This window comes from Necator americanus, chromosome IV (genome assembly GCF_031761385.1).
Source record: "Necator americanus strain Aroian chromosome IV, whole genome shotgun sequence".
Lineage (NCBI taxonomy): Eukaryota > Metazoa > Nematoda > Chromadorea > Rhabditida > Ancylostomatidae > Necator > Necator americanus.
In genome coordinates, this window is record NC_087374.1 from 35747438 (window position 1) to 35759787 (window position 12350).

General features: G+C 41.7%; 3 protein-coding genes across 5 annotated transcripts; all 3 read left to right on the forward strand.

Annotated features, from left to right (window-relative positions):
• Nucleotides 1–571: 571 nt before the first annotated feature.
• On the forward strand, nucleotides 572–2304 carry RB195_003753 (uncharacterized protein; the record flags this gene model as incomplete). The annotated part of the gene is made up of 2 exons (XM_064201536.1): nucleotides 572–630; nucleotides 1989–2304. 2 exons carry the CDS (start codon nucleotides 572–574, stop codon nucleotides 2302–2304), a joined length of 375 nt encoding a protein of 124 aa, XP_064057417.1.
• On the forward strand, nucleotides 2301–11539 carry RB195_003754 (uncharacterized protein; the record flags this gene model as incomplete). 3 transcript variants are annotated; one of them, XM_064201539.1, is made up of 10 exons in its annotated part: nucleotides 2352–2601; nucleotides 2759–4026; nucleotides 5343–5456; nucleotides 7054–7148; nucleotides 7749–7873; nucleotides 9317–9448; nucleotides 9503–9594; nucleotides 9672–9841; nucleotides 9931–10062; nucleotides 11473–11539. In XM_064201539.1, the coding sequence occupies 10 exons, from the start codon at nucleotides 2352–2354 to the stop codon at nucleotides 11537–11539; spliced, it is 2445 nt and encodes an 814-aa protein (XP_064057419.1). The 3 variants fall into 3 exon arrangements, with proteins under 3 accessions (XP_064057418.1, XP_064057419.1, XP_064057421.1); XM_064201538.1 differs by lacking the exons at nucleotides 2352–2601; nucleotides 2759–4026 and having other exon boundaries at nucleotides 5349–5456; XM_064201537.1 differs by lacking the exons at nucleotides 2759–4026; nucleotides 5343–5456; nucleotides 7054–7148; ... (4 more) ...; nucleotides 9931–10062; nucleotides 11473–11539 and having other exon boundaries at nucleotides 2301–2609.
• Nucleotides 2857–4062, forward strand: RB195_003755 (uncharacterized protein; the record flags this gene model as incomplete). Its single annotated transcript, XM_064201540.1, has 1 exon — nucleotides 2857–4062. One exon carries the CDS (start codon nucleotides 2857–2859, stop codon nucleotides 4060–4062), a length of 1206 nt encoding a protein of 401 aa, XP_064057420.1.
• Nucleotides 11540–12350: the final 811 nt, after the last annotated feature.

Here is a 12350-nt window from a genome sequence, read left to right on the forward strand (position 1 = left end):
TGTACATATATATATATATATATATATATATATATATATATATATATATATATATATACATGCATTTATGTATAACTTATAAATGCTTATTACGCACACATAGAGTTTTATAGGTAGTCTTTATGTTTTGTCTAAAAAATAGGACGAAAAACATAGTACATTTGTAGATATGAGTAGTTTCCTGCCAAGTTCTCTACTACAAGCTTCACTAGTGTGAATCCACAGGTGCCGCCTCTACACATATAGTCTGCCATCCGGCGATCATTTTGCATGCAAAAGCTACATTTACCGAAGAAGTCACATTTTTTGTTCATAAGAAATCATGTGGTCGTTCGGGAAGTGAAAGAGCTAGGAGGGGACGAAATTGAAGGGAGTAGCACTCTAACGATATCCTATGACTTTTCGTTTGTAGCTGCCAGACATATACATAGTGTATAAAGGTGGAATCTGGAATCTCTACAGGAATACGTAGGATAGTTTACGAGGGCGATCACGCTCATTTCCTTTTAATTATCCAGAAAAACGATGTGAACGAAATCGTACCAAACCCTTCTACAAGGCAACTAGTAACATGCCACGCAGGAGGCGTCAGCAGCCTGTTGTTTGTCCAGTTGCTCGTAGACGCCGAGGGTATTCCTGCTCTTGCATATGTGGCACGTTGTTATGTGAATCGTAGTGGGATTGGTGCGACAAGGCCGTTTTCTTGGATAATTAGAGGCAGCTGAGCGTTATCGCACTCATACTCGTGATCTACACCCGACTCAATTCGTGGAAAGATCCGAACACCTTGCTTAAATTCGACTATCAACAAGTTGCAGATCCCAACACCCTCAATTTCGTTGTATTCTTTCTTTCAATCTCTTCGTCTCACCCTGTTGTGAGTTTACTTCTTTTGAGGAAAAAAATTTTATATGAGCAAAGCAAATGCACTTACCTCGTATTTAGAAAGCGAAGTTAATCGGCTTTTACTATTGCAATGACTAACTAGACTAAAGTCATTTCCAACCGTTATGATCAATGTGACTATTTTCGGGCAAATTTCAAGCAAAAATTTCAGTTAAACGTAACTGATCTTCGAAAGGCGTAATGCTCACGTAAAACAGCTATGGGAAAAGATACTAAGCAGTACCTTCAGTTGAAAGTGGCGCTTTTTCCTTAGCATCAATACAAGTACTGCGTTACTTACCGTTTTCTTGGTAACACAGCTTGGGTTATGGTGGCGCTAGTGTTATTGCTCGATGCTGATACCCACATCTTCGCCAAAGCATGTCGTCCTTTAAAGGCATCACCCCACGAATGTGAGGTGGTACGGATTTCAGGTGGAGTATTCGTATACAGGATCGTGGATTATGGAGAGAAGTCCATCCGTCAATTTCTCCATAATTGCCGTAAAAAGGGCCCCGACGATACGGCTTCGAGCGATCTGGCGCACTATTTTCTACAATGAATTCGAATGGAGCGCGCCAGCCTTGTGTACGCGCCGCATCTTCCGGACCGTTTTTTACGGCGATTAGGAAGAAATGGACGGAATCACCTCCTTCTCCATAATCTACTATCTCGTATAAGAATACTCCACCTGAAATCCGTACCACCTCAGATTCGTGGGGTGATGCCTTTAATATGCCCAAACTTCTCAACCTACAGCTCGTAGAGAATCTATTTGCCACTGTTCCACACCTTGCTAAACTTCGTGCCTCGCGTAAACTGCCTATTGACATGGAGTGACCGAGTACCTTCAGGTTGACAAATTCCGTTACTTCAGCGAACGAACCGGAATGTCATTACCGAAGACAAAACGCTCTTTAATCACACATCATCGTAAGTAAAAGTTTCTGCTTGACGGACGTCGGTGGTGTACCAAAGTTCTATACGGGATCGGACAATCGCCTCCTCCGAGGAAGATTTTCCCTCACAAGGAGAGCAGAGTAAGCCGCCAAGTACTACCATCAACTGGGATCTCTTCGCTACGCTGGACGGCTTTTGGGAAGATTCCGCAATGGACAACATCGACAAGGAATATATCGGCTTGTTGAACACCTTCACGACTGCGCGAAGAAGGCTGAGAGTTTCAAAACCACCAGGAAGCGCCTGTCTCTTGAAACTCTTGAGCTGATACGCCAGCGTGGAGCAGCACGAGCCACAGGGAACCAAGAACTCACGTTCAAGCTCGCAAGGCTTTGCAGAGAGGCGATAAAGGAAGACCTTAAAGAGAGAAGAGCAGAAGTGCTGGCTGAATCTGCAGAGACAGGGAAGAGCATCCGCTATGCCTATGTCGAGACTTTGCCGGTCGCAAGACGAGGATGATTGCTCTCCGGAACCCAAAGGGAACAGCCATTGCATCGAGAAGGAGGATGGAGAAAATCATCTACGACTTCTACTCTGATCTCTTCGACAGCCATGTCCACTTGCCTCCTCACCATCTGAGGGAAGACGGACAAGTCATTCCAGAGGTTCTCCTGTCCGAAATACGACATGTTATCATGTCGGTAAGAAATCGTACGGCACCCGATCCCGACAGAATAAGACCAGAACACCTGAAGAGCCTTCCGCCAGTACTCATCAACACCCCGGCTCTTTACACGTTATCTGTCGGAATGCAAGGTTCCTAAACAGTGGAAGATCAGCAAGACCGTGTTGTTGTATAAAAAAGGAGATCCACATGACATTGGCAACTATCGTCCAATCTGCCTACTGTCCGTCATCTACAAGCTCTTTACAAGAGTAATCCTTAATAGGATTTAAAAAGTCTTGGATGAAGGACAGCCATGCGAGCAAGCAGGGTTTCGAAAAGGATTCAGCACGATTGACCACATTCACACCGTTTCGAAACTCATCGAGGTATCACGAGAGTACAAGATGCCGCTCTGTCTCACCTTCATCGACTTAAAGAAGGCCTTCGACTCAGTTGAGACGGAAGCGGTCGTGGAAGCCTTGGACAACCAAGGCGTCCCTACTCAGTACATAAAGGTACTTCGAGAGTTGTACACTAACTTCACCACCGGAATTTTGCCATTCTACAAGAACATCATCATTGACGTGAAGAAGGGGGTACGACAGGGTGATACAATTTCATCCAAAATAGTCACGGCCACCCTCGAGAACGCAGTGCGAAAGTTGGAATGGGACGACATGGGAGTGAAGGTTGATGGTCGGCAGCTACACCATTTGCGCTTTGCTGATGACATCGTACTGATAACACCTAGCATCAGCCAAGCGGAACGAATGCTGACCGAATTCGACGAAACATGTGGATGCATCGGTCTTCAGCTGAATCTAAAAAAGATGATGTTTATGCGGAACGAATGGGTCTCGGATGCCCCATTCACGCTCAACGGAACGAACATATCCGAATGCACCAGCTACGTTTATCTGGGTCGGGTACTGAACATGATGAACGACCTGACCCCCGAGCTGGGCAGGAGGAGACGAGCGGCTTGGGGAGCGTACAAGAGCATCGAGGATGTAGTGAAGAAGACCAGGAACACCCGGCTCCGTGCTCACCTCTTCAACACCACCGTACTTCCTGCTTTGACCTATGCTTCGGAAACCTGGGCATTTCGCACGCAGGAAGAAAACGCGGTGAGCGTCATTGAACGCGCAATTGAGAGAGTGATGCTAGGAGTATCCCGTTTCACGCAAGTGAGGGACGGGATTCGAAGTTCTCTCCTACATCAGCGATCGAAGATTAGAGACGCCGCCGCGTTTGCCAAGGAAAGTAAAATAAGGTGGGCCGGACACGTGATGCGCTTTGATGACAACCGTTGGACCAGAGCCGTGAGCGACTGGGTTCCCCGCGATATTAGTCGCACTACAGGAAGACCGCCGAGCCGATGGTCAGATTTCTTCACGAAGTCCTTAAAGAAAAATATGATGCTCTTCGTGTCCCACGCGAAAGGAGGAACCACTGGGCTACTCTGGCACGCGATCGGGACAAATGGAAGAATTACTGGCGCCCGCTCGACCAGTTCGAAGATCAACGGGAGTCAAGGTGATCAAGGTGAATACAATGTACATCACCTTCACCAAGTATTTATTTGCCTCATTAATCCGTCAAGTAAATAATATATTCGTTATTCGACCGACATTTCTAGATTTATCAAACAATATATAACAGAAAACATCAATACATATTTGGGAAATCACAGGTTGGGATTACCCGTACCTATAGGGACTCAAGTTGTGGATTGTCTACAATATCAGCTTCTTAACAAATGACCCATATAGTGAGGAAACAGAATGTTCGGTTACACAATTTATTTAACAACTCTAATTTTCATATTACCGTTGAATTTTTTAATGTGCTTGCGTAGCATTGATTTAGCGCAAATTAGAAGATTAATAGTCCACATCTTTCACTTCAGTCACAGCTCTCTGATGCATTCAATACATCTTCATTTTTGGCAAAAATGCAAAGCAAAGTGGATTTATAAGTCTACGAAGGCAAATGCTTGGCTCCTTTGCTCTAATTCTAGCCTTGAAAAAGAGTTATATATCCTTTTTCGATGCAAACGTGTTAACAGTATTATTGAGAAAAAATTTGGTAATCATTCTCACGTAAATGAGTTCTAGCGAGTTTGCCCGAAGAAGAGAAATTTCTCAAATGTGAAGCTTTCTGATTGTTGAACATTATTATTGCCGACAGAATACCCACCATTCGGTTTGAAAATTGTTACACTGAAAAACTACCATTTTCTTATTCATTTTATTTCGCGAGGGTGCGATTTGTAAATAGAACTCTTCGCAAGATAATTCGCAACACCTACTTCTGCTTATAAGCTAGATCTTTTGTTATCGCATTCAGTGGAGCGCCACTCTTGTGTAAAGAATAAGTAGATGCGTCAAAATCCATCTGCATTTGATCAATCATCTCTACCGTTCAGATCAAGTAGGATGGGAAGCATTTAGGGACCATTTTACTGGAGACATCTATCCTTAACTTATGAGAACGCTTGGACGTTTGGTTTGCTGTCTTTTTATTCTCGTTGCAACTTTTGTATTGCTTCTCGCACTTCTTGTCAGCTTTCGTTGTGTAGTGTCTATTTACTTGATGAATCATCTAGTGTGCGCTCCTACTGTAACTTCCCATCGCGCCACCCTCACAATTATACACAAACGTATTTTCGACCTGCTGTGAGAGCGTTCTGCCACAACAATGCGGAATGTTGGTTATTGCTATGCTTTATTGACTTTTTTGAATGAATGTCACAACGTTGTGCGTGCAGTTCTCATTAATCCGGCTCAAACAGCAGATAGAACTACTAAAGAGCCCAAAGTTCTTACATATTTCATTTCTGGAACAAACAACTAAGCAGTTAGTAACGACAGATATTACACCTTTTCAGAGACGCATGTCTGGCAATGAATTCGCCCGTAAAGGTTCACTTACCTTTTCTATTATAATGACAGTAATTGGAATGGGATTGAGTATTGCAGCGATATTGACACCCAGTTGGCAGGTTAGTAACAAATTCATGACCAGTTTTAACAGAAGGTTTGATGATTATTCATAGTGTTCAACGATTACATACTTATCTTTTGAATAAATGTTTTATGCCGTACCAGGTTCGTATGGTTATTTTGAGACTAGATCGTTAGCCCTGGTTGAGCTGTGGCGAAAGACGATGTGCACAGGAAAAATGCGGGCCTCTACAGAGGTTCTCTCCTCTTTCAAATCGATTCCTCCAACGTTTCTGAGTCAGCGGCGAAACGAGGCTACTTCGTTGTTGAGACTAAAACGTGTTTTCTAAGCGGAAAATAAATGACCGGATTTCTACAGTCATGAGTTGCTTGCACTTGGTACGGCCATACTCCACCTCCTAAGTTTTCCCATAAAACGTAAACTTCGAGAAAGAAGACAGTAAAGTGTATAAATAAAGTGCGTACAAAATAAAAGAGAATTTCATGAATAGTCCGGTCAAGAATCGCAGGGATATTTAACAATTCTAAGAGCAGTTTTAAGGTTTAAGAGCAAAGCAGAACATTATTCACAGCTCTTTTTCAAAGAAGTTGTTTCCGTGTACGGCAGAAATAACTCTCACACCTATAAAGCCAAAAAGTTCCGGAAGAAACAGAATACATAAAGAATTTTTCCCTGAAGAATACATCATGCGGTTTCAATCGAACGCATTTGAGGATGACAGCACTTAAGTGAAACTTGTTATTGATAATCCACTGGTGAAACCGGCTATATTGAAGATGTCTACGATTCTGCGGGTTTTCGCAGTCTTTCTCAATTTTTCTCCCTTGAGGGGCCTTTCGAGGTAGCTTATTCCTGTAGCATTCCATTCCAATGATTGAATTTCATTACTGATCGAGCAGTCTTTTCTTATGTCGATTGGAAAAGAGCATTGCTATGTTTCCTCGTAGAAGGCCCTGATGACTTCATATCTTGGCTAAATCACCGTCTAGGATAGCAGGAGCGCGGATATGCTACTAATCCCGCCTGTTACCTTATTCTTTCCATAGCCACAGCAGTGATCCATCAAAATGGCATCAAAATGGTTATTCTGTCGTACTGAGTATGTGTTCGATGACAATTATTGCTTGTTTATTTGTTTACAAGAAACAGAAAAAAGGAGCTTTGCAGAAGAAGGAGAAGAGCGTGAAAAAAATGAGAAAGACACAATTTCAGAGCAAGGTAATCACTATACTGATTCAAGCGAAATGTCTAGACGACAGTCGAGAGCCACGAAATAACGACATTCAAATTCATCTTGAAACCTTCTTTGTTAGTTGTTCAGCAGTCAGTGAACGGACACAAAGTGACCTTCTTCTACTCCACTTTGAACTTTTGCTCAAAGTCTATAACCAGCAGAGTTGAACAGCAGGGTTCATTCAAAAATAAGAAATTTTACTGACAAGCTCGACCTTGCGTAGTTCCGCCTATTATGCAAGAAGAAATGGAAAAGACAATGTATTTTCAGTCTTTTTTTTACAATGATAGAGCTTGTCCAACAGCATGACATGAAATGATTGGAGCAAAAACAATAACTGCTCAACTACACACGAATATTAAAGGAATTCTAGCTATGTTTAACACACCTTATCTTACAGGTCGTAAATCTTCGCGAATACAACTCAATCCACGAACACGGGTTATGGTTAGACTGTACACGACATAGTCGCGATGGGAATCATATTCTGCAAAGGTACAACTCTCCCATCAAGAATTATTTGTAACTGTTTGTACCATGTAGCTTATTCCAAGTTTATATTTCTCACCACTTTGGCGGATTTAACGCAGTCAGCAAGAGATTCGTGGCTGCACGAAGGATCGGAGGTTCCACTCCGCAATAGCACTAACAAAGGCCCCTCTGGTCAAAGAATTCACACCACACTTGTTTGGGAGGATGGGTGCACTGAATTGACACTTCGGTTCAACTGAAGATTGAAGTCAAACGCATAGGCGCATCCCTGCTGGGTTTGAACAACACCGTGCATTTTATCTTTATCTTTGGATCTCTTAATATCTCGCCACGCTTTGAACAACTTACGTTTACTTAGTAGGACTTAGTTATATTTGATCGCACTTCGTTTGATCTCAAAAGTCTTTTAGGGAATTATCTTCAGCGATCAAAACTGTTAAATCATTTTTGACGAAGAGCCAAATTTCTGAACTCATAGCGTTTTTATCCAAGTAAATTATTTATTTAAGTTTAAAAAATTGTTAAAAACTGTGATTCCTTCTTGGTCCACTTTTACATACGAATCACGTTTAAGAACATCGGAAATGACGCGAAGAAGTTTAGATATGCCACAGTAACTGAACCTTTACACTGTGTGTACAAGTTCGACTACGACAAATATTCGGGCACCTTCGACCTCGAAGACGACAATAGCCCAGTAGGCGAAGTGAATCGGCATAAATTCTACGGTGAGTATATTTTTTCGTAAAATGTAATGTTTTTGCCGGAAGACTACCACCTACAGCCCCATAAATATTGTCTTGATACAGGAGAAGGGTTTTTTTGTTTTCACGCTATATAATAACGGACATATTCTGCCACGTGTGTGTGTACGTGTGTGCGTTTGGTGTATGTGGTGTGTATGTGGTGTGTAGTGTGTGTGAAACGAGATTTCAAAAAGGGAGTGCGACGGGTCCACCGCCGTAAATTTGGTGCGCCGACTCCAGAAAGCTACAAAATAAGGTAAGACGGATCCGACGGCGCCGAACTGGTGCGCTGGCATGGTAGAGCGGAAAAATAACGTTTCTAGTCTTTTAAGATATTTTTCGCTGTTCGGTTCCTTCTCGATCCTTTTCCTCTCCATGTTCAGTTCTTCTTCTTTTAGTAGTTTCTGGTGAAATCTACTTTGAGCCTGACTTGTGTTAGTCGCACTGAAATGAAATCTATCAACAGAAACGTACTGAACATGCACTCTTCTAAATGCATTGATGAGATTCTGGAGGAAAAATCAACAGACTGGTATCCTTAGAAAGTGCAGAGAGCTTATGAGGTTGTCATTCCGTGATACACAATCCATGTAGGCGCGTCAGAAGTGAAATCCACCTTTCTATTTGCAATCATGGTTTTTCTTGAAAATTTATGATTTTATTTAGTTATTATTTAAGCTTACATTCTAGAAAGGGACCCATTTTATGGTTATTCAAAGTTGGAATGGAGTAAGTTCTTTCACTGAACGCGAGCCCATTTTCGTTACCGAACAGCGCAGCTATTGCAAAGGACTATATGCTTCACTCCACTGAACGGCCTCATATTGACCGCAGCTATGTTTGTGGTCAGCGCTTTGATTATCATACTTCGGCAACTATTAAGGAACGTTTTCTATACAGGTGTGAGCTGCAGTAACCAAATTCTAACAAATACTTTGACAAAGTTTGAAAGCATTCTGAGATGCAGCCATTGAAATCTATATAGTCGTATCAAAATAAAGGTTGTGTAACTGTGCGAACCGATTGTTCTATTCATAAACAGCACCTCAAAGAATTCTCTTCGCACCCTCGAAGAAAGGTCTCGTCGAAGATTGGGGTTTTTATACAAGAATTTCGGAATGTTTCGTTAAGGAATTATGGAACATGGAAAGCAACAATAACAAAGTCCAATAAATTCATAATAGCACCAAAGCAGATATCCTGGTGTTAATTTGTTGACGTGTCGGAGCCAAACACAATACGTAGTCATACAATGAGACCTTGTGGGAAAGTGCAATGAAAGGTCTGAGTGCTTCTACTGGAGCTGTGCCGTCAAATATTATGGGCTGAGTTGAACAAACACGTTTATTCATGATCAAGCTAGCCTGGTTGGTGTGTTGGGAAAAACAAACTTTTTCAGTGAATAAAATTGTTTTTAAAACTCAGGTTGGCACACGGCTACGCTGGTTCTGTTGGGACTGGCGTTGTTGACGTCGTTTCTTTCGATATGTCTTGGAATGTGTTCTTGCTGCTATGGTTCACTCAGCTTGGTCTTTACAGCTACTGCACTCTTGACTAGTATGCCAAGTTTATTTAGCCATTTTTTCCAGAAAGGTTTCTTTCTTGTTCCAGCATTCCTCTCTGCGGTTGCTGAGGGCATATTTTTCTTCTATTCTCACCGTGCTGACAACCGTTTTATAAAAGGCATAGTCGGCACTTATGAGGTATGTGTCATGAAAATTCAATTAAGATTTCTGAATACTGCTAGGTTAGCAAGGAACCAACACAATGATTTTTTTAGCAACGAGTCGGTCTTGCTTTTTTCCTTCAAATGGGAGCTGCATTCTTCCATTTTGTGGCTTTCCTTGTAGCAATGATCTCTACCTATTTCTCCTTTTCCCGCTCTAAAGATGCTCAGGATCATTACAGTATTCAACGTAGTTCTAGAACGAACGTCACGAATATAGGAAGGTGGGTAGTTTCCTCACAAATCATTTCACTAACAAAGGCAAATGTTTCGCTCTGATTAACTTTCACAAATTAGTGAGCCTTTTTTTCAGATCAATGGAGTTTGATGCACCTTTAATGTATCAGCCGCAAACTCCTCAACCAACCACACGACCACCGTACTCAAAACAAGAGGAGTACGAGAGACATGTTGCTGAAAGTATGCCCGAATTGGGAATGACCAGGTTGAATTAATAAGAAAATTCGGTTCCTCTTAGAAAACACTGACAGGTTTAGCTCGTTTTATCCATGAGTAATCGCCCTGCACAAAATTTCTAGCTCCTTCAATATTTGCGATATGGGCGAGGATAGAAGACAAAGTGCTTTGCTTTGATCGGTTATTTCGCCATGTGCTTTGATATGCCAGAACGCGTTCAATCTAAATTCCGAATCTTAGTCATCTATAAACGCTTATGCGGTCTACACAGTACAGTACATACACGTGAGGAGGCCAGCAGATGAGCATTCTTATTCTCCTAGAAAGTGATGGTGCACGTTTATCTGCGGGCGACGCCGTCCGCGCGGCTGTAAACTCTGCGGGAGCTGAAGTGTCTCCTCGTTCAAAAACGAAACATTTTGGTCAGATTTAGTGTGGAGTCTTTCTGCTGCAACCTAATTCCTGTCAGGCGAAATGGTTTTCAGATGAAGAAGAAAAACACTGCAAATTTAGAATGGTGATAACTCTGAAAAAAATTAAAATTCAAATACCTGTTATCGCAACTATATCCTTCATTATCCTTCATCACCCACTGTCTTGCTTAGTCATTAACAGTAATATCTACGAGCTATAAAACACACTTCCCGCAATGAGCCGTAGGTGGTCAGAGTTCGTCGAAAAAGAGCAAAGCCTTCTGCCCAGCACTTGATGAATCTTAGCACTCTTCAAATTAGTGTTTCAAAATCTATCAGTCTAGTGTAAAGTGTGTCACAATAGCTTTCTGTATTTCTTAAAAGTATTGACTTTTTACCTCGTTATTCTATAATCAAAAAGAGCAACCTTCCGTCTTGTATTCCATATTTAGTTTACATCGAAAACCTGCGGAAATATCTCGACAGACGCGCGAAAAGACGGAGCCCAAGAGCAGAAATTCTCCAAAATATCGGAAGATTCGAAGTTGATGTTTTAAAAACCGCCAATCCGTCCCTCATGTGCACATCTATGTCATGGCAGCATTTTTATTTGTTTAAATAGCAGTATTCTTATTTGGTTATTAAAAGATAAAAGATGAAGAGCCTGGCGTTAATCATTCCGCTTGGAATATGCCAACGCGTTCACCTCATTCCAGAATTGCTTGAGCCTTACGAACGCGTCTCTAGCCTAAACAGTGACTTGCGGAGGCTAGCCAATGTGTCAAGAGAGTGTTTTTACTCTCCCAAACAAATCTGGTACCTATTCATCGACCTCGGAAGATTGAAAGGTTTGGTTGGCTCTAGGTCGGTTCCGAACCAGCTGTCGATCGTGCAGTCACAACGGAAGTCACGACGGAACTTACCAACTGTGACACACCCTTCCCCTTATTCGATAATTATCTAAAATTAAATTTGTGTGTAACTTTCACTCTTAGAGATATCGATCTAACCAATACGTATTTCAGAGGAGCCTTCCCGTCTGCTGAATTTTTCCCAACGAGAGTTCGTCGAAAGAGTGAAACATGTGTGTGAGCGATAGCACAATTCATGTGTGCTCTCTTTTTCATGTGTGCTTTCACTGCCAAGCTTCACGCATCCTTCAGTGGTTTCCTTTTTTTTTCTTTTCTTTGCTACAGTACTGTACTACAGTGCACTCTTGTCTCCACTACAGCCACAGACGCTTCATTTTGTTGTTTTTCTGATCTTTTCCATTACGGTTACTCCCGTTATTTTGCCTAAGGCCACGTGATTTCCACCCGTTACTCAACTTATTATCTCAACGATGAAGTAGCTACCAATAAATGAAAAAATTTGATGTTTTTTGAGCTAGATTTGAACAGTTACGCATCGTCCACCAACGGCCTGTTTAAGGAAATCGGGCAGCGGACTGAATTCGTCCCCCTGAGAAGAAATTTGATGGACCTTGGCAGCGTATTCTAAAATACACTTCACTTTTAAGAGAATATTACAAACTGGATGCATGAATTTGAAATTTTTGTGTCTTCCCAAATCTGACTATGTGTTTTTTTTTTTCAAATTGTACCGAAACAGCTACAAATTGCAGCACGATTCGTGATTTATCCGCCCAATCATAAATAATTAATCATTAATACTCCTGCGATTTCAAAGTTTTACACAGGACAAGACAGGCATAGAGTTACTTCAAAACTGGGAATGACGTAGACTGATGCTGCCTCTCACTAATATGTTCTAACACTAACATGTTTCCATTACAGATGTTCTACATAGTTGCATGCCTGTAGTTGTATTTTCTAACCCACTCAGCCTTAATTTCTCAGAACATGTTGGCTACCTGAAAAGTCAAGATTGTGTATATCCCAAA